The sequence below is a fragment of the Triturus cristatus genome, chromosome 7 (assembly GCF_964204655.1).
Source record: "Triturus cristatus chromosome 7, aTriCri1.1, whole genome shotgun sequence".
Taxonomy (NCBI): domain Eukaryota; kingdom Metazoa; phylum Chordata; class Amphibia; order Caudata; family Salamandridae; genus Triturus; species Triturus cristatus.
In genome coordinates, this window is record NC_140590.1 from 1,694,054,907 (window position 1) to 1,694,076,789 (window position 21,883).

Genomic DNA, 21,883 nt, shown 5'->3' on the forward strand with positions numbered 1-21,883 from the left:
TAAGGTCTAATGTTTAAATGGTGCGTGTTGAACTGTGCACATTTCAGTACTGAAATCCTTATGGCAATACATATATCCCCAACAAAATTGCTCTACAATTGATGCTCTCTAAAACAGAAGGTCCAGCTGATATTCAAAAATCAAAACCCAAAATACAACATCCTGAACTATTAAACTATTTTTCAACTGCATTTCAAGTCCAACCAGTTTGTGATTAGAAATTCTGGGAAAAATCGTATATGCAGTAAAGAAAATGCGGATGATTTATTTATATTTACAAGTTGTAAAAATATTTACAAGTTTCCACTCTTTCGAGAGTTGTTGGTGATGTATATTTCGAGAACTAAATAGAATCAGGAATCCACCCCTAGAAAGGAGAATTAGAGCAGCAATGCTAGGGGAAACAGCCTTTACAATTTGGGCTGATCCACACGTGCCGTTTCCACGCAAGCGGAACAACGCTTGCCTTAACCATGCATATGCCTTAACCAAGTGTTTGCGTGGTTAAGGCAGTCAGAGGTCTAGAAGTGCAGATGGGCGGGGAGAGGAACAAGAAGGATTGGGAGAGGAAGCTCCGGGACGCGGCCTGGTAAGTGGGGCTGGGGCCAGGTTTGGGTGGGCCGTTTTTTAGGGGTTGGGTTGGTTTTAGGGCTCAGGACGGGGGTTGGGGTAGTTTTTTGGCAGGGGGCAAATATTTAGGACTCAGGGCATAGGGGTCAGGGTAGTTTTAAGGCCTGGTGCCAGGTTTTAGGGCTCTGGGAAGGTAGGGTCAGTTTTCAGGGGTGGGGGGGGGGGGTCAGTTTCAAGGCAGGGGGCCTGGGTAGTTTTTTGGGCAGGGGCAGAGTGTTAGGGCTTAGGGTGAGGAGCTGGTAGTTTTAAGAGGTGGTGCGAATTGCAGGGCTGGGGTATCAGGTGTTAGGGTGCAGGGCGGGGGTGCTGATGTCTGCACTCTACCATGCATGTTCCTTCAGTAATCGTGCCTTTACAACAAGGGTCGTGGTAAAGGCTTGTGTGGTAAAGGCGCAGTTGTGGTTCAGACCTCGTTGTTTAGACAAGCATGGTTAGGCATGCGTGGTTGTCATACAACAGAATGCTAGGAATTGCGGAGCATGATCCAGCGATGAACCAAATATTGATCTTTTTTGTCATTGGAATGTTGATTTTTCTGGTATGAACTGAATGTACTCCGTGTTTAACCATTGATACAAGAATCTGCTGCGTAAGTGGGAGCTCACCTAGATTTAGTAGTGTGTGGACCTTGGACCACCTAGTATGTAAATATGATTATTGACCTGGATAATTTCCTACATTTAAAAATAATCATATTTGTGTATGGTGCCCACTGATATGTTCTGCTGTCTGTTCTTCATGGTGAACGTGCTATTTCTAGAACATGAACATGGCTGTTGCATGTAGACTATTATAGATGAAACGGTACTAATAGCCATGTTTCATCTATGACGAGGAATAAACTATTACATTGGATTATCAGAGACTATTTTACATTCACTCCTTTCCTCTGTCACAGTGAGAATTCTTCTCCTTCACAGAAAAAACAGTGCTCCTTGTGATTGTAGTCGACTTCAGCTCTCATGAGTTTTAGTGTAGAACGTCCATCGCTCAAGCATTCCACGGTTTTGTGGATGATGGCCTTGCAATTTCCAGTTGAAAACTATCCCTTGTAGTGGTCAACTAAAAGTATTAGCTGTATTTTTAAATTGTGTGGTTACAAAGCTCAAACAGCCAGCCATATAATAACGCCAGGAAAGCAACACAGAATATTAATGTTCAAGAACCTAAGAGATCATAGAATAAACAGGTGCTGAGAACTGTAAGGAAAGGGCTTGCACCCCTTTCTCCTCTCTTCCTCCCCCTACGTTAAGAGATAGCCAGCACTAGTCAACTGCGGGAATTTATAATTCCATACGTGCAAAAAGCGTAGTTAATTTAGGGAAAAAGTGACACTTCAGGATCATGGTAAAGCTGTGGAAAGGTCAGAAATGGAGTTGTGGGGGAGTGGAGTCCTCCCCAGCTGAGCTGCGGCAGCTTGGGGTCTGCGTGTGGGAGGCACATCCCCGTAGCCCGACTTGGGAGGCGAAGCGGAGGTATTAATGCTGTGGGGGCCGAAGAAGGCAACCTCTGATTCCTGCCCAGGCCTCCAGCGGCCCACTGTAATAAGAGGTGGCAAATTCGGCCCGGTGAAGGGCATAGAAGACGAACTGAGGCGTCCGGCCACGCCACAAGTCTGGAGAAGAGGGACACTGCCAAAAGAGGCCCCAATAGTGAGACCACCTGGAGGGCACCCGAGACCAGAACACATGGTGGCAGCGGCTCAGGGTCAGTGTGTGAGACACGCGACCCCGTAGCTTAACCTAGATGAGGCGGCAACATTGGTGCTGCACGACATGAGTGGGCAGCCCCTATCGCCAGCCAACGCCTCAAGAAGCTCACGGAAATCAGAAAATCAGTAAGGTCAGCCTGGTGAAGGACGCCAAGGATGAACCGAGGCTACCACACGCATCGCAAACCTGGAAAGAGGGACACCGCTGAAAGTGGCCTCTGTAGTGAGACCACCCAGAGGGCACCAGAATGCACAGCTCACCCTTTGACTGAAGCAGTGAGACGGCCCGCCGCCGCCTACCAGATCAGGGTGGCGGGGGTGGATGAGCTGTCTCCTGCGATGCAAACACCATTGGTGCCTGACTAGTGTGCAGGCGAGAGAGGCTGCACCCGGAGGGCACAGTCCGCGTCAGACATCATCCCCCTTCCCATTAGGAGGTGGATGGACGACACAAGTCCTCTCTGGGACCCCAGCGAAATCAAGTGGGCTCGAAGGTGCTCACACCCCTAAAAACCCAACGAGCGAAGGGAAACAGCAGGCTCTGCCCTGGAAGAGCCGCAGAGAATGGGCCTAGACACTGGCCCACGCCGCAGACCTAAGGAAAGTGACTCCGACAGTGGCTCTAGAGGAGGGATCGTCTGAGGGGCACTTGGGAATGTAATACAGCTTTGCCTACAACAGCGAGGTGGCCTGCCGCCTACCGGGTCGGTGTGGCGGGTTGATCAGGCCATCTCCAGCGATACACAGGCAAGTGTGCCCTGATCCGTGCGCAGGCGTGGGGGCTGTGCACAGACAACACGAAGTGGGCTAGGCCCTATACCCCTACTGCTTGGAAATAGAGGTTGAGGAGCAGAAAATCTCTGAGACACCTGCGAAACCAAGAAGACTCGAGCCGGTGCGTTGGAGACGCGACTCCGTAGCCCAACTAACAAGGTGTGCTCTAATACTATTTAAAATTGACTGTACAGTATTTGCCCTCGGCCCACGATGGAGAACATAGAACAGACTGAAAGCCTACCAGACGACCCAACCCCTTCAACTGAACTATGGCGAGGGATAAAGAACCAAAAAACCCAAAAGCAGGGCAAAATAGATAAGTATACAAAAGCCCCCATACCCCCCCCCCCGCCAGAAACGGAAGGAGTATCCTCGAGACCACCAGAAAATACAGCCATCCTCCAAGCGATCCATGCCTCTAGAGACGCCATTGAGGGTAAAATGGCAGAAATAAGGTTGGAAGTGTCCCTCCTGCGTCAAGCCATGCAGAATATCGCTGAAAGGGTGACCCAAACTGAAACTCATCTCAGAAATAGACAACATGACACACACAAGCTGCACTCAGACGTCAAAGACCTGAAGGCAACCATGAGAGAAGTTGCATGAAAGGTGTATGAGGCGGAAAACAGAGCACGCAGGGTTCCCAGAGGTGACATTCTTGATGTCGAGGCTGTGTGACTCCCTTTCAGTGGCAAAGTTTTCACCCAGCTTCATGATCGAACGGGCCCATAGGATGCCCAATGCAAGACCGCCACCTGGTTCCCCCGCGACCACTAATAGCAAGGTTCTTAAATTTCCAAGATTGAGACACGAATCTTAGAGAGTCACAGCGCACAGGGGAACTTAAGCTTGCCAAGATGATAATCTTCCCCGACTATTCCCGAAGTGCAGAAGCTGAGGCCAACATTAGATTCGGTGAATGTCAAACTGAGTTATGCAGATCCAATACATGCATCTCTTCCCTGCCAAAGTAAAAGTTATGTTCCAAGACTCCTCACAATTCTTTCAAACCCCAGAAGAAGCATGGGTCTCGATAGGGGAACGCCCTCAGCCACGACGGGAAACAAGGACCAGCGGGTCGCAACCAGGAGACGCAACAATACGATTAGAACCCAAACCACAGAGGGTAAAAAAGAGGAGTCAGCCCAGGGGAGGGTTCAGAATGCGGACAGGGACCCCTCGGAGGGGAACCCCATATAGCTGGAGACGCAGATGCCCTCGGAATCAGATGAAGACTCGAGTCCAAGCTAGCAAAAAACACTCGAGCCAGCGGGAAAACTCCCATACAGAACCCTCAGACAAGGAGTATCTTGCGGACACAGACAGTGAACATCCACTCCTCCAGAATATTAACCGTAAGGAAGGTCCAGGCACCGAGACAAATACAGAGAATAAACACCAGCAGCAGGAAAAGAGCAGACCTAACCCCCCCCCAACATTACTGTGCTCAGCGTTTCTGAGTAGAATCCTTCGATGAAGTACATATCCTTTATTACATTGACTTGAACTTAGTGGGTTTAGGGACGGGGTGGGACTTCAGACCTCTCAAGCTGAACTTACGCCAAGTTGTCATGTTGTCAGTTCAGGGAATAGGTGTAGAAAGTGGGAGAGAGTGGGGAGAGGGGGGATAGGGTAAGGGACCAAATGTTTTATAGTTTAGTTGTTAAATACGTTCTCTATACAACCAGAAACAGGAGGGCCGAAGTCTACAAACAGGAACAGAGGGCAAGAGACCAGGAGGCAGACTCACCCGCACACACGACGACAAATATGAGACACATACACAATGAGTGATGAAGCATACACAGCACTGACATGGAAAGGGCAATGGGTGAGGAAGCAAGATCAAGAGGAGATTGGTCACCAGATACATTAAAACACTTTAGCCTGACATTGTTTTTTTTTACAGGAAACCCACCTGCGGGGTACACTGTGCTTTTATCGGGAGGAGGAAATACACATGCTTTCCCATGCGGGATACTCCCCAGGGGCTCGAGGAATGGCTATACTAATTAGGAACCACCCCCTCCCTCCAATACAACCAAAATCTGGACAGATCCCAATGGGATCTTTGTTCCCGTTCAGGGGACCGGGGGCGACGTGCGCTCACACTAATCAGTGTTTACGCCCACCACGACTGCAATCCCAAACCCTAAATGCAATTGCTAAGATACTACTAGAATACGGCCCATCCACACACATCATTGGAGGTGACTTTAATAATATAACCGACCCAAGCCGTGACCGCACACACATTGCCACAGGAACGCGCATACCCACCCCACTGGTGGACTTCCTGAAGTCTCTGGAATTGACTGACCTTTTACCGCAACAACATCCACTAGACCGCACTTATTCTAACTTCTCTGGGGCACATGGGACTTCTCCAGACTTAATTACTTTTTGACCCCGGTAGGAGAAATAACGAATGAATGAATGAAATTAGATTTCTATAGCGCGTAGCTACCCTGAGGCCTCCTAGCGCTTATGGACCGGACAAACAAGAAAGACATGTTAATGCGTAGTACTGAAAAGATGGGTTTTGAGAAGTTTACGGAAGGCCAGTATGTTTGGTTCACCTCGAAGAGTAGGGGGAAGAGAATTCCCGAGATTTGAAGCATTCAGGGAGAACGAGCGTCCACCCCATCTTGATCTGCGTACTTTCCTTGGGGTGGCAAGAAACGCGGAACAAGAACGAAGACTCCTGGGAGGTTGGTATGGGGTGACCAGGGACTGGTTGATGGCTGGGCCTGATTTCCGGATGGCTCTATGAGCCAGGCACATTGCCTTGAATTGTATCCTAGCCCGAATTGGGAGCCAGTGAAGATTCCTCAATGCCTGTTTTGCTGATTGTCTCCGAGGAATCTGGAGAAGTTGGCGGGCCGCACAGTTCTGGATCACTTGTAATTTCTGGAGTGTGGACTGAGGGGCGCCCAGATACAGCGCATTCCCATAATCCAGGCGGGACAGTATGAGGGCTTGCACCATAATCCTCCTCGCCTGGAAAGGGAGCAGGGGAAGGATCTTTCTTCGCATTCTCATTAGGCCAAAGCATGTAGCAGATAGCTTAGTGGCTTGATGATTGAAACGGAGGGAGCTGTCAAGCCACATGCCCAAGCTCTTAATCTGCTGCTTTGGAGCTGGGGTAGGGCCGAGACGGGTCAGCAATATGAGTGCAGGAGAGGGTGATGGGAGTTTGCCCACAATCATGAGTTTGGTCTTGTCCCCATTTAGCTTGAGGTGAGAGAGTTCCATCCATTCGGCTACCGCCTCTAGGCAAGTACCTAGAGAGCAGGATGATCCCTCAGGGTGGTTTAATGCCACAACCAATTGGGTATCCTCTGCGTAGGTGATTATCTTTATGCCGAATGGAAGGACTATCTCTGCCAGTTGAGCCATATAGGTGTTAAAAAGCGTGGGGCTCAGGGAAGAACCCTGGGGAACCCCACAGATAAGAGGCCACCGGTTTGATGTGGCAGTTCCCTCAAAGACTTGAAAGAACTGGTCCTTTAGAAAGGACTGGAACCAGGTGAGTGCCAAGTTTGTCACTCCAAGATTTAGTCGCTCAAGCAGGATGTTATGATCAACAGTGTCAAAGGCGGCACTGAGGTCTAAAAGAATGATTGCTGCTGAGCCTCCCTGGTCCAGAAGTCTCCTTGCCTCCTATGTTACTGCCAGAATGGCCGTCTCAGTCCCGAGCTGAGGACAGAATCCTGTTTGAGAGACATGGAGCAAGTTGTTGGATTCCAAGTACTGTACCAGCGAGGAGTTTGTGTCTCAATCAGCTTGCTCAGCCAGGGAAGGAGAGATGGGTCGATAGTTGGCCCAGTTGGAGTGATCCAAGTTGTTTTTTTTGAGAAGGGCTCTAACCGGAGCACATTTCCAGGCCAGGGGTACAGTACCAGATGTAATAGAAGAGTTAAGAGGCGTCTAGCAGAGGAAACTCTCCTAGGGAACACTGTAGTTCGGGATGCAGACTTCTTGTGCTGAGGGCTGTAGACTCAGTCTGACGGGGAGGGAAAGGCAGACCTATCAAACAAATTTTTTGACGAAAATATTCTGCCAGGTTCTTACAGCGATCTGGTGCTTCCTCCGTATTGCGAGGTTTATGCGGCATAGTGGAGAGGGATTTAGCAATACGAAAAATCTCTTTAGGTGAGTTCGCAGCTGCACTGATCCTCTGCTCATAGAAGGTAGTTTGGGCGGTTTTGATTTCAGCCTTATAACTCCGAATTGCCTCTCTGTAATCATTTTTCCTCTCTTCTGCGAAAATCCGTCTCCACCTCCTTACCAATTTTCTGTAGTTTTGCTTAAGCTCCCTTAATTTAGGGGAAAACCATGGTGCCGATTTTTGTTTGAATCTCTTGTGTGAGGGTTTTTTGGGAAGTATTGTATCCAGTGAGCTTTGGATCCATAGATAAGTCATTATTTGCCTTCTCCGGATTAGGATCATTACAGGGTCTGGTGCCATCAAGAACTGTAGTCCATTGGCTAGTGGAGAGGTTCAGCCATCTCCTTTCTAGCGTCAAAGTAGCACTCTGGGGTGGAATGGGAGCCAAAGTCTCCCAGTCCAGAGGAATTAACGAATGGTCGGTCCAGGGGAGGGGGATGGGAGTGCCTACCAAGAGATTCTTCTCGTTACTAAACACAGGATCTAGGAGATGGCTCTTGACATGCGTGGGGGCAAAGCCTTTCTGATTGATTTGAAGTGCCGAGAGGCTTGATAATAACTCATTGGCCAGATGATTAGAGTGGTCATCCAGGTGAATATTAAGATCCCCCAGTATAGTGAAGTTAGCTGGGGTTAGTGCTAAGTTGGCAACAAGTGTTGGGAGTGCACTGAGAAAGTGTCCTATGGGTCGGTAGAGCAGTAAACCGGAGAAGGTACTGGTAGGTGAAAATTCTAGGGAGAAATTCATGCTCTCGCAGTCTGGTAACCCGTCCGAGGAAGACCGGCAACAGAAGTTGTATTTGAATATTATAGCTAGTCCCCCACCTCTTCCCGTCTTGCGTTCTGCTCTGTGTATTAGGTACCCAGGTGGCAGGGTTTGGGTGATGACTGGGTCAACTTCATCTTGTAACCAGGTCTCAGTCAGGAATAAGGCATCTGGTTTGAGGTCTTCTAGTAGGAGTGCAAGTTTGGCTGAGTGTTTAGGAAGAGAGCGGCAGTTTAGGAGGAAGAGTTTTAAGGGAGGGCCGAGTAAAGGTGCATTCTTACTGTGGGGCTGAAACTTAAAGTTGCAGTGGGAGCAACGGGAGGAACCATTAGCGATGTTTAGTGAGTGTAGACAGTTGATGCCAGTGACCCCTCTCATGTCAGACAATGTCTGAGCACTACAGATGAGAATATTTTTTGGGAAACTACCAGGGGTCGTGGCCCCAGGTCCCAGCCGAGAGCGGACGGTCTTGCCTTTGGCGCGCCAGCGGAGCGTCCGCTGCACGTATGGTCTGGCATGCTGCCTAAGTACTGCCCCAACTAGCACGCTGACCTCCTGTCTCCGCCCCCAACCGGAAGTGAGGAGACTGCCTACACCCTCAACATCAATCGGGTAAACCTGCGGTGGACCGGGGTGCGGCGGGAACGCAAGCGCTGCCAGGAAATACAGGTAAATGTAGTTAGAAGCAGAGGAATAGTGAATTTAAAATGCGGCGAAATGAGCAAGTTAAAAAAGAAAGAAACAGCAGGTCCGCTTACAAGCGTGTTCTCCTGCTTACACGCGTCCACTTCACTGCGGGTCTGGTGCGCTGCCTAAGTACTGCCCCAACTAGCACGCTGACCTGTCTCCGACCCCAACCGGAAGCGAGGAGACTGCCTACACCCACCACACCAACCAGGTAAACCTGCGGTTGCCCGGTGTGCGGCGGGAACGCAAGCACTGCCAGGAAATGCAGGTAAGTGTAGTTAGAAGCAGAGGAATAGTGTATTTAAAATGCGGCGAAATGAGCACGTTAAAAAAGAAACAAACAGCAGGTCCGCTTACAAGCATGTTCTCCTGCTTGCACGAACAGTGGATAAGGTGGAATACTTCGCAAGGGGCATTTCAGACCACTCACCATTGTGATTGACAATAGCAGGCAGAGGTAACAGACAACGATCAGACTGGAGACTGAATGCCTGGGAGTTCTGTGACAAATCAGTAACGGGAATGATAAAAATGGAGACCGAGCTATTCTTTGCCCTCGGTGGCCTTGAAAACCACAGTCTGGGAGGCCTACAAGACAGTGATTCGAGGCAGGGTCCAAGATGTCATAGCGCGTGAGTGTAGGGAAGAAACTCGCCAAATAGAAACCATAGAAGATAAACTTCTGGAGCTTGAGAGAAACATTACCCCAGATACTGAAGCTGCCCTATTATGACAATTAGCAGTTACACGCAGGGAACTTCATGCCCTAACAGAACGGGAGAGGCAGACCCAAATTCAGGCCTCACATCACAGAATTTATGAGACTGGAGATAGAGCAGGGAGCCAACTGGCTTGGCTGGGTAGGAGGGAAAGAGAGGCGAGCTGGTTGGCCCAGATCCAGGAACTGGAACAACAACACAGAACAACACATACTATAGCTTCATATATGGAGCTATATGAAGCTAGGCCACTAGCAGCAAAATACAGATAACAGAATATCTCAGTTGTATAGATGCCCCCACCCTGCAAAGAGAGGATGGGGAAGCCTCAGAGTCATAAATCACCTTAACTGAAGTATAAGACGCCATAAATAGACAACACTCAGGGAAAACTCCAGGCCCAAACGGGCTGCCAACGGAATTCTTTAAGCTTAATGCTAGTTTGTTAGCCCCTCACCTCCTAAACATGTTCCAGGCCGCAAGTGAAGAAGGGGCGCTGCCACTAGATCTCGGTCAGGCCACGGTGGTGGTTATACCAAAGCAGGGTATACCCAGCGGATCCTACTGTCCAATATCATTATTAAATAATGAAACTAAGATCTTGGCCTCTATCTCCGTGGCACGACTCTGAACAGTGATCACGTCACTGGTTCACCGTGACCAATCGGGCTTTATGCCTAGCCGAGCCGCGTGATTCAATCTCCGCCAACTTGCCTATTGGCTAGACACAATGAAGGGCAGGTCTACCCCGCAGGTGCTTCTCTCTCTATATGCTGAGAATGCCTTAAACACCATTCACTGGCCTTTCATTTGACAAGTCCTGGTGAAGTTTGGGTTTGGAGGAGAATTTGACTTGGGTGGAGCTCCTGTATTCCAAACCCAGAGCTAGTGTTCGAGTCATTGGGGTAAAATCAGCTGACTTCCCCATCCAAATAGGAACCAGACCGTGCTGCCCCCCTCTCTCCCATACTTTTTGCCCTGGACCTGGAGCCATTGGCATGCCGGATCAGGACCCATCCAGAACTTAGGGGTTTCCAAGACAACGGAGGTCAGCTTGTAGATGAACGGATCTCCCTCTCTGCGGATGACATCCTGCTCTACATCACCAACCCTGACACGACAATCCCTCTGATACAACAACTAGTTAAGGAATATGGTAAACACGCAGGATATAATATCAACTGGGGATAGTAGAGTCTATACCCAGTAGGAGGCTCCTTAGACACACACTCAATACCAGAACATCTACACATCACCGAAGAGGGTTTCAAATATTTGGGGCTGTAGATTTCTACCAATGAGGCAGACTGCCTCTCAACATTAAGCGAGTTCTGACAGAATTCCAAGAAGACGTGGCTAGATGGATATGGCTCCCCCTGACGCTGCTAGGGAGAGCGGCCATGTATGTTAACGCTCCCCAAACTACTATACAAACTCCAAAACACATATCATAAGATCCCAGAGACTATCTTTAAAACTATCACCGACGAGCTCCGTATATTCCTGTGGGATGGGTGCCGCCCCAGAGTGGGGCTGCAAACATTACAGCCAGACAATATAAAGGGGGAATTGCCCTGCCAGACATCCAACCCTAGTACCAGGCTGCGCTTCTAACGGAAGTCCATGAATGGTGTCATGCCCTGTGAGATCACCCTACATATGCCCTGGAGAGGCTCCAGTTCCGGAAACATTCTCACCTTCACTATATCTAAGGGAGCGCAGGGGTGCGAGGCTTGCTACCAGCTACACAGAGTACGATCAAGGCCTGGAAAGGGGCGAAACGGCAGATGAACTGGGACAAGGCGGTTGCCTGTACTGGCGAAACTACAGGGCTTTAAGGGCTGGGATACAGTCGGGATCACGATACTAGGTGACCTAATCAAAAGAGGGGACATAATTACCATTGCGAATCTCCAAGCTGAATATCAAATGTTGCACAAGCAACAATATAAATATTTACAACTACTGCATGCTTGGAGCACACAAAAACCTGACATTACAGATATCCCCGAATATGCACCACTAGAAGAGAGGCAGCTACAGGAGGAGATACCCTGAAAGGCAGTCTCTTGAACATACAAAACCCTAATAAATAATATCCCCGATAGATTGTTATTCCTCAGGTGTAAATGGGAGGAAACCACGGGCCCGCTAGAGGACATTGACTGGGAGGCAGCATTGATGCAGCCAAGGGAGTTTGCGATTAAGCTCCGTTTAAGGTTAATCCAATTCAAAGTCTTACACAGGATGTACTACGATAGGGAGCGGCTCCACACAATGAGCATAGCAAAAACACCCAACTGTTTGCGTACCGAGGTACCTATATACATATCCTGTGGGGATGTCAGCAAGTACAAAGATATTGGTCACGAATAGTGAAGGAACTAAATGACATATTAGAAACACCGATCCAGATGGACCCCAAACATATTATCCTGGGCATCCCTACAGTTGTTGATATCCCCAGATATAAACTCCTATTGAGCAATCTGGGACTCATTGTTGCAAAAAGACATCGCCAAGTACTGGGGTGGGAAAAACCTGCCCACTATGGCGAATGGTGTGCCAGTATGGACTTGTACATGGAGGCCGAGAAAACAACATACAGCCAGAGGGTGTCCCACAAAGTTCAGGAAAATCTGGCAGCCGTGGTTAAGATATTACAATTTAGAGATGGTAGGGGCTGAGATGGATAATGTGCATCCCAACACGCAGGACTCATAAGTTGTGGGTGGATTACCTCATTTCCTAAGAATGTGCAACTTGGTTGGGAGGGACGTGGAGGACTACTGTAGGAGGAACTCCCATAGTGTACTCTGTATCCTTGAAAGTAACAACTGATTGTGATGATGTTAAATCTGATGTGTATAAGGCTCACCTGCTGATGTTTAAAAATAAAAACAGTTTAAAAGAAAAAAAAAAAAGAAATTGAGTTGTGAATTCACAGGTTACTAGATCCAGTCACGATTGCAGATAAACTAAGGTTGGTAATATTGGAACTTTGAGGGGCAGAATTTTGGTATTTTCCATGGATAAAACCTTTAGGGGACACTGTAGATGCTAGCCACAACTCTCCCTTCATTTCCTATTTAGGGAGCTTCCGGACATATGGATGTCGCGTCACGGGGGCCAGCCGACATCCCTCCTCCCCCGTACAGCGCCACTGACAGCTACAAGTTTTCCTTCTCAGAAATTAATTTCCAGGACCTGAGTTGCTCCTTCCGCAGCTTGTACAAGTCAATGCTGGAACGATCGTCCAATCAACAAGGTGAGCTTCTGAAGGCATAGCCTCTTGTTTGGAGGGGTGGGGGTTGCATTTGCTAATTTGCCCTTTTGCTTTGATTTCCACATTTCCTGCTAGCAGGTTGTGGTATACACTGCATAGCTCAAAGACCGGGATTGTTTGGAAATGTGAGGCAAATACCCACTGAAAGCATTTCACTTGTAGCTTAACATTGTCTGCCAAATCAGCTACAGGCTTGCAGTTAGAATTGCTTCTTCCAGCATTCATGTAGAATCACCTAACACAAATAGAGCACATTAATTACCTACCTCTCAGCCAATGTACCTACTTCTCTGCCAATGTACCTACTTCTCAACTAGTCCGAAATCTACATTGTTGCAAATGGAAATATTGCGAAACCAGGTAGAAGGTAAACTGTTGCTCAGATTTTATGATCCTACCGCTGCTTCAACTAAACAGCATATTGGTTGTGTGATTGGGGTGGGCTCAATTAAATATCAAACAGAAATTAACCTGTAGCTTTTAATACTCTTTCTCAGAAAGCCCCGGCGTGATTACATACACAACTGAGTATTTTAATATTTCAGTTCTAGACTCAGTCGAGCCACCAAGCAAACGTGCAAAGAGCTAGCGCAACATGCACTCCTCTCTACTATCAGCACAACCACTTAATCACCATATAGGAAAAGAAGTAACCCTCAAGTGCAGTTCTGAGTAGGACTAGACTCGAAACAATAGATATCACTCCAGCTTACTTGAGTTAGGCGGAGGCTCCGAAGACCCACATCCGCAACTGATAAGTGCCCCAAAAAGACAACCCAAACATACATGTATGACACATTGGCTTATCTTGCACTTAATAACTAAGTTTTCTTTGGTGCAGATTACCCAGTTATGGCATAAATATTCTATAATTAGCCACATTAGTATTTCACTGATCTGGTACTTGAATCCTACTTCTGCTACCACGGTTCCACTCATGTAGCGGGAGCATAAAGACACAGAATCAAAAGTTTTTGTTGGAAGATGATGCATACAGTAACGCTTTCAATATGGCATTTCTTAGCAGATCCCATAAGTTGCTGCAGTACATACATCAACCACTAGGTGCCTTTGAACATCCTGATTTTCAATGCAGTGAAACATCCTCTGCGCACTTCAACACCGCAAATAACAATGTAATTGTGTTACTAGAGAATTTTTTTTTTTTAAAGGCTCACGGATTGAGATTAATTACTCTGCTCTCAAAACTCACAATATATGGCTTCACCAAAACGGCGCAAAACTAATTCTCCTGGAACACCATTCCGTTCTCCTGTCCTTTTGCTCTCTCCCTATACATAAAACATTTTGTGTCCCACAGGGTTCAGTCCAAGACCACCTTCCCTTCTCTTATGTATTATTCTGCTATGGCTGATACCATTTCATAATTTCAGTTCTCCTATCACCTTGACATCGCTGACGCTCCAACCTTTTATTCCTTTCTTGCCCACCTCCAACACTCCACGATACTCTCTTGGCTTCTGCACATCCATGCTCTGTCTGTCGTCTTTCTGTATGAAAAATGTGTGCCCAGCCCTCCGTTACAGAGCTTGGCATGTTTTCTGATCAGCGTACAAGTTCATAACCTCTACTGTATCTCAGCCAAGGCATGTAGATACTAGGTGCTGAAATTATGCAAGGGCGCCTGCTTCCATTTCAGACAACTACCAGCCTTATCAGTGGGTTGGAAATTAATAAAATTGACCTACCTTGGTTTTCTTTCTCATTTTGGACAAGGTGATTAATTGTATCCTGGGAGTTTTTAATGGGTTTCTGGTAAGTATGGGGCATAATATGCATTGTTGATACTTGTGATCAAGACCCGACATGGAAGTGCTACTTTATACCTCCTCCATACACACTCAATATACACCAGCACACAATTTGTGCTATTCTGTCCTAGACTTAACCGTCCCAAAACCATCCCATACCACCTCCAGTTTCTAGTCACCTAACCACCTGGTCTCCATCATCTGGAACATCTTTTATATTGAGCGCCTTAATAATCATGTTATGCATATTTGTAAACTAATTATATCTTGTTTTGATTAATATCTCCACCACCCATCTACAAATATCTGCATTTCTCTGCTTCCTCACCTAGTCACATAAAGATATCATACACATTTGTTTGTGCCGATGTACAGAATATCAAACTACCCCATTCTCTTGTAAATATACTGTTAGGAACTGCTGTGCAAAGATTTACATTGATGCCACTTAATCGTTAAAATGGTACTCACAGATACATTTCTGAAACTGAACACCACCTCTAATGACCTCTCTACTTGCTTTTCCCAGAACCCTTTTCTGTCGTCAAAGATTATAATTGTGTTCAGGCCTTATTATAGTCAGAAGGTTCCATACAATATTGGGGACAATGAAATACATGTTTAGAAATTTGCTATCAGGGTGTCAGGAGTTGGCAAAGTAAGGAATGTGATTAATCATCTGAAAATTTGTCACAGAGAAGTACCACTGAGTGTTTTAACATTGTGCTTAATTTTTCCTCTTTTCTTCACAACAAGCAGCTCTCTCTTCTCTCTCAAACGACATGCAGTCCTCCAACCACAGCTACTGTATGTACCAGCAGCAGGGTCCTCCACCAGGCCCACCTCAGATCCACACCTCCAATCAGGGAAGCTGCCAAGGCAAAGGACCTGGAGACACCTATGGTCAGGGGATGCAGACGCTACACCCGCCAATGCATCAGCAGTCCTATCACCCCCACCACCAGCCACTGCCGCCTCGCACTCCAGCCAGCAACGTTCCAATGGGTAAGTGCTTTCATTGGTTGAAGGTTGAAAGAAGATAATGGGAGGATCCCATCTCCGGGATGATATTTTGCGCACTCTGAGAATGAATAGAAAAAATTACATAATTGACTAAAAATGTGCCTTCAGTTTTGAGCATAAATCTCCTAGATTCACATGCTGTGTATTGTTCCGGTACCTAGTAGCGGAGTCTGAAAGTGCTTTATTTTATAAACTTTTTTCTACGGGTCATGGACCGAGGTAGTGTTACTATGACTCACCGTGACCTTGATAAGCTGTGCATTTTTACCTACTGGGTTTGTGTCCTCTCTAGTTGCAATACTTTTCAGAGTCAGTCACTTCTTGATTTTAGCGAAACTTTTAAAGTTTCTTCCTCTTGCATTTTTATACAGTGAAATGTATTGTCTGCTACTTATTATCTTTCAATGATTTTTATATTCAAAATTATTCTGATAAAAATAGATTTATTTTGTGCTGGATTGCATCCAATAATCAATCGTAGTCATTCATATTTGTCCAACTCTCCAATCACCCAGTGCTTTTTGGGTTCTTAACCCCAGATCCCGTTTTCAGGGAGTTAACATTTCAAATCCTTTTCAGAACGAAAAACTAGCTCAGTACGGCAGAGTCCGGCCACTGCAGGTTGTCCTCACGTGCCTTCTCTTGGGTGACTGAAAGATAAATATCTTCTCAGAATCCACAGTACTTAAAGACTCATAGTATTAATAATAAGGAAAGAAGAACATCTTCAGCGTCTCAAAGCTCCCCTCCAGGTAAGGATAGCAAAAGACTACAAACTGGGGAGAAAGGATAGAGGTGCTGCTACCCATTGAGACATAATTTAAATGCACAACTCATTAGATATGCATTCAAGTGATGGGATGACATGTAGGATTAAATAAAACTCCTGCCAAAAGCATTTCAAAATGGTGCTAAATCCATGGTGAGAGAAAGGAGAATTATATCAAGCTTTTGATTAGTCATCTCTAGACTCTGCAGACAGAGCAAGCAAATAGCGGACAACCGGATAGTTTTCCATAGACCTAGTTAAGCAACTCTAGGTTTAAACTCAAAATGCAAGCCCAATATTAGACATGCCTTTCACAGGAAATCTTTCATTTGGTCCAGAACGGATCCAATCACTGGAGGACATGAGAAAGGCCAGTGGGACAACTGAGGCTATGGGAGCTTTGCAGACTAGGAGCCTCAATAAGGGGAGCCTTTTCCGGCTCAGATCAGAGTAGACAATCTAAAAAAAAAAACAATTTTGAAAGTCTGCTTACCTTGGGCTTTTGTTTTATAACCCCCACAGTGGCACCAGCCCTATGAGACAAAAACACTTTTCCAAGAAGAGGTAAGACCAGAGGGGTGACCTTTGGAGGGTCATCCACAAATGCAATATTACTACCTCATTCAGTCCACTCATCCTATTACAGCAAAGAGCTGACTAATGAACTGCCAGCGTCCTGAGAGTCTAACTTTAGGTTTACCGAAGCTAATTAGACACAGATATTGCATAGAGGTCTCAAATAAACCCTAACAATTATACCCAAAGAACCATAAGTTCAATAAAGATTAAGTTCATGTCCTACAGCAAAAGGTTCAAGAACTGTTACAAAAAGGTTTAGTAGAGAGTACTCTACCGGAAATCATTGCAGAAGTACAGTTGGTATACTTTCTAATAACAAAACAACATCTGACTTTGCTACCAAGTCTACCACTGTGAACAGACCAATCAAGCCACAAAGGTTCCAAATTACAGCAATAGTTGATGGCCTTATTGGAGTAGAACAGCTATCTAACTAGCATGAGTCTCAAGGACGCCTAATGTAATTCCAGAAACAAACAGTATGTTCGAGGCATATGAGCTGCACATTGCACACTGTGCATAGATCGCCATCTGGTGTTGGACCCGGATGTTGCAGTTGTTTTTCTCATGGAAAGTCTTTGGAAGTCACGAGGTATGTGACTCCTCCTTTCGATCATATTGCGCATGGGCTTCGGCTCCATCCTCAGAATGTTTTTTTCCGCCATCGGGCTCGGATGTGTTCTTCGCGCTCTAGTTCGGAACCGTTCCAGTTTTCCTGTTGGGCGCGCAATCCTCCCCCCTTCAACAGTATTGTCTCGATCGCGTTCTCCAACACTCGACCTGGGCTCCAGTCCTGGCTGATGGAAAGGACTCCATTTAAGAAGTATCCTCGATGTGGGTCGAAGTTTCCCCACACTGATCTCCATGAGGTGTGCAACCTCTGCCTCTCCCCAGAACACGAGGCAAGGGACTGTCTAGCTTGCGCCTCCTTCCGATCGAAGAAGACGATTCGGGACCGACAAGCAAGGAGAACAATGGCTCACTCGTCGACTTTGATCCCCGACGACATCTTCGAAGAAGGCGTCGATGTCCCGGAACAACAGCACACCAAAGAATGCCTCGTCGGCGCTTCCGAAGCTGACTACTCCGACGTCGGATATCACTCCGGCACAGAGGGGTGTGAGTACAGACGTCGAACCCGACCCTAAACCCCCCTCCACGCCATTGAAAAAAAGCCTCGACTCCCAAACCTCGAAGCCGAAAGCTACCGAGGAAGTCAAGACACTGCTAAACCCCACGGTTCGAAACCAAGAACCAGTGCCGAATCGACGCCTAAAAAACCCACGGCTCCGACACCATCGGCACCGAAGGAGCTGCCCATTACAGACTAACTATTTCGACCCGATCCTTACCAAAAAACCCTCGTAAAGGCTCCAAAGACTGGGCATTTGTCACTGGACAAGCCTGCACCAGCTCCACCACCAAAAAGGAGAGACTTTGCCACCTCCCCTTTGAGGATTCTTTCACTTCCTCCTCCTCCTCCTCCTCCTCATCATTCTCCTACACCATCTCCAGATGAGGATGATGACAATATATACGACACGGGGCAGACAACCACCCAACAGGGGACCCTACTCCTACAGGCTCCCCAGACCCATGGGATGACTACAACATCTCAGACGTCCCTAACATCCCGCAGGACGATTTTTACCCTTCCAGACAAACCCCCTCCCCCCCCCCCCCCCCCCCAGAGGACACCATGGGCTTTAACCAGCTACTCCATTGGGCTGCCCACTACAACGGGGTTGATCTCCACACAGACCCCATAGAGGAGGACTTCCTCTTAGATACATTCGACACTACGCAGAGGTCCACCTCAATTCTGCCGATGCTTAAGGGAGTTCTAAAGCACACACCAGAGGTTTTTAAAGACCCAGGATCATCAACCCACGAATTGAGAATAAGTATAAAGCTGCCCCAACAGACCCACCCTATATTAAAGGCCCCACACCACTAGACTCCCTGGTAGTCTCCAATGCCAGGAAACGTGCCAATTCCCAGGCATCAGGTGAGGCTCCACCGCCAGATAAGTCTAAACTCCTGGACGCCTCTGGCAAACGGACGGCGTCTCAGGCGGCCAACATCTGGCGTATCGCTAACACAGAAGCGCTCCTAGCCAGAAATGACAGGGCACATTATGATGAGCTGGAGTCAATCATGCAACACCTCCCTGACAAATATAAACATAAAGCCAACGAATTGATTCAAGAGGGTAATATCATCACAAACACTTCCATCCGTTGTGCCCTCGATGCAGCGAACACCGCCTCCAGGGCAATAAATACCAGCACCCTTCTGCGTAGGCATGCCTGGCTACGCATCTCAGGTTTCAAACCTGAGGTTCAAAGTTCCATCCTCAACCACCCCTTTGATGAGAAACATCTGTTTAGTCCTAGTGTCGATTTAGCCCTCGAAAAAATGAAGGACGACACAGACACGGCAAAATCTATGGGAGCCTTGCAGTCGCATACTCCCAGGCGCTCCTTTCGCCGTTCCTCCTTTAGAAGCAATACCAGAGGCTACTCCGACAGCGCCTCCACTTCCTACCCAATCCACCTTCACTAGGGGTTATCAAAGAGGCAGTTACAGAGGTAACAACAACAAAGGCAAAACTAACACCTCCCGCTCTGCCTCCACCCCCACCCAGTGACGTCCCTCCACTTCCCAGACTATTCCACTCCAGTCGGGCGCAGACTCCACAATTTCCTTCCTGTCTGGGCTACCATCACCTCAGACAGATGGGAGCAACAAATAATCCAATCAGGCTACTGTCTAGAGCTAACATCTACCCCCACCATTCCACCCAAACAGCGCCCAATGTCACAGGAACATTTGTCACTTCTAAAGCAGGTGGTAATCTCCCTCCTACAAAAAAATGCAATAGAACCAGTTCCTGCCCACCAACAAAACAAGGGAGTCTACTCCCTATATTTTCTCATACCAAAAAGGACGGCTCTCTCAGGCCCATTCTGGACCTCAGACCCCTAAACCAACACATACACTCAGACCATTTTCACATGGTCACACTCCAGCAACTGCTTCCTCTGCTCTCCCGAAACGACTTCCTAACCACCATAGACCTCAAGGGCGCCTATTTCCACATTCCCGTTCACACCGCTCACGGGAAGTTTCTCAGATTCGTAGTGGACGGTCACCACTACCAATTCAAAGTACTCCCCTTCGGAGTCACCACAGCGCCACAAGTGTTTACCAAGTGCCTAGCAGTAGTGGTAGCACACCTGAGAAGACAACACATCCATGTCTTACCATATCTAGACGACTGGCTTATAAAAGCCAGCTCATACAGCCAGTGTGTACAACACACTCAGGCCACTATCCAACTACTTCACGACCTAGGCTTCACAGTAAACTACGCCAAGTCCCACCTGCATCCCTTCCACGTACAATACTACCTCGGTGCCACCATAGACACCTCAAAAGCATTAGCCTACCCCAGCCCTGCCAGGATAGCAAGCATACAAGCTCTTCGCGCCAAATTTCAACCTCAACACTCTCTTCCAGCCAGAGTGTTTATGCAACTTATAGGGATGATGGCCTCTTGCATATTCATAGTACCTCATGCAAGACTCCAGATGCGTCCTCTCCAAGAGTGCCTAGCACGCCAATGGAACCAGGCTCAAGGTCAACTAACAGATCTGGTGTTGGTAGACGGTCGTGCCCATCGCTCTCTGCAGTGGTGGACCACCAAAAACCTTTCCAAAGGGCGACCGTTCCTAGATCCGGTTCCTCAAATAGTTCTAACAGCGGACGCATCGCTCTCCGGCTGGGGAGATCATCTACTACATCACACCATGCAGGGCAGGTGAACACCTCAACAAAAGTTAATCCACATCAACCATCTGGAGTTACTGGCCATATTTCTAGCCCTGAAAGCCTTTCAAACAAACGTCACAGGCAAGGCTGTCTTAGTCCGCACAGACATGTCAGCAATGTACTACATCCAAAAACAGGGCGGCACACACTCTCTGCAGCTCTCTCAGCTAGCACAGACCATATGGAGGTGGGCCATAATTCAAAACATTTTTCTCCACGACAATATGTCCCAGGAGTCCCAAACACCATTGCAGATCTGGTGAGCCGTCAAACTCCGCAAATCCACGAGTGGGAACTTCATCCACAAGTTCTTCAATCATTCTTTCAAACGTGGGGGCAACCACAAATAGACCTCTTCGCCACCCACAAACGCCAAATGCCCAAGCTTCGCTGCCAGATATCCACACCCATTGTCCAAAGGCAATGCGATATGGATGAACTGGTCAGGCAGATTTGCGTACGCTTTTCCGCCTCTCCCACTCATTCCATTAGTGGTGCGCAAACTACAGCAACGTTCCCTAACACTCATCCTAGTTGCTCCAACTTGGGCCGGACAGCCATGGTACACCACATTGCTGGAACTCTCCGTAGTTCCGCACCAAAAATTACACCTCTCTCCACGCCTCTTAACCCAGAACCATGGAGAGATCAGACACCCCGACCCAGCTCAGCTCAACCTTGCGATCTGGCTCCTGAAATCCGAGAATTTGGTTACCTTAATCTTCCCCCTGACTGTATGAACGTCATTAAAGAAGCTAGATGACCTACCACTAGAGCTTGCTACGCAGCCAAGTGGAAACGTTTCGTGATTTATTGTCACAACAATAATATCAATCCCTTAGATGTGTCTATTCAACACATCATAGGCTACTTACTACACCTACAAAGATGCAACCTAGACTACACGTCTATTAGACTACACCTTGCTGCCATAGCAGCCTATCTACAAAATAGACCGCATCTATCACTCTTTAGAGTCATTGCCATAAAAGCCTTCATGGAAGGCCTCAAAAGAATAATTCCCCCTAGATTGCCACCCTCACTGGTGTGGAACCTAAACATCGTTCTCACAAGACTAATAGGGCCTCCATTCGAACCTCTACATAAGTGCGAGCTTCAATTTTTAACATGGAAAACAACTTTCCTTGTAGCCATTACT

The 21,883-nt window shown here is 47.4% G+C and overlaps 1 protein-coding gene across 7 annotated transcripts in view; it reads left to right on the plus strand.

Moving 5' to 3' along the window:
- The window catches only part of FOXJ2 (forkhead box J2), a 302,004-nt gene that overhangs the window by 205,449 nt on the left and 74,672 nt on the right, over nucleotides 1-21,883 (plus strand). For 4 of the 7 annotated variants that reach the window (XM_085619899.1, XM_085619902.1, XM_085619903.1 and 1 more), the window contains 2 exons: nucleotides 12,555-12,729; nucleotides 15,276-15,524. In XM_085619899.1, coding sequence (XP_085476025.1) covers nucleotides 12,555-12,729; nucleotides 15,276-15,524 — 424 coding nt within the window. The remainder of the gene's footprint in view (nucleotides 1-12,554; nucleotides 12,730-15,275; nucleotides 15,525-21,883) is intronic. The other 3 variants (XM_085619900.1, XM_085619905.1, XM_085619904.1) reach the window with 1 other exon arrangement.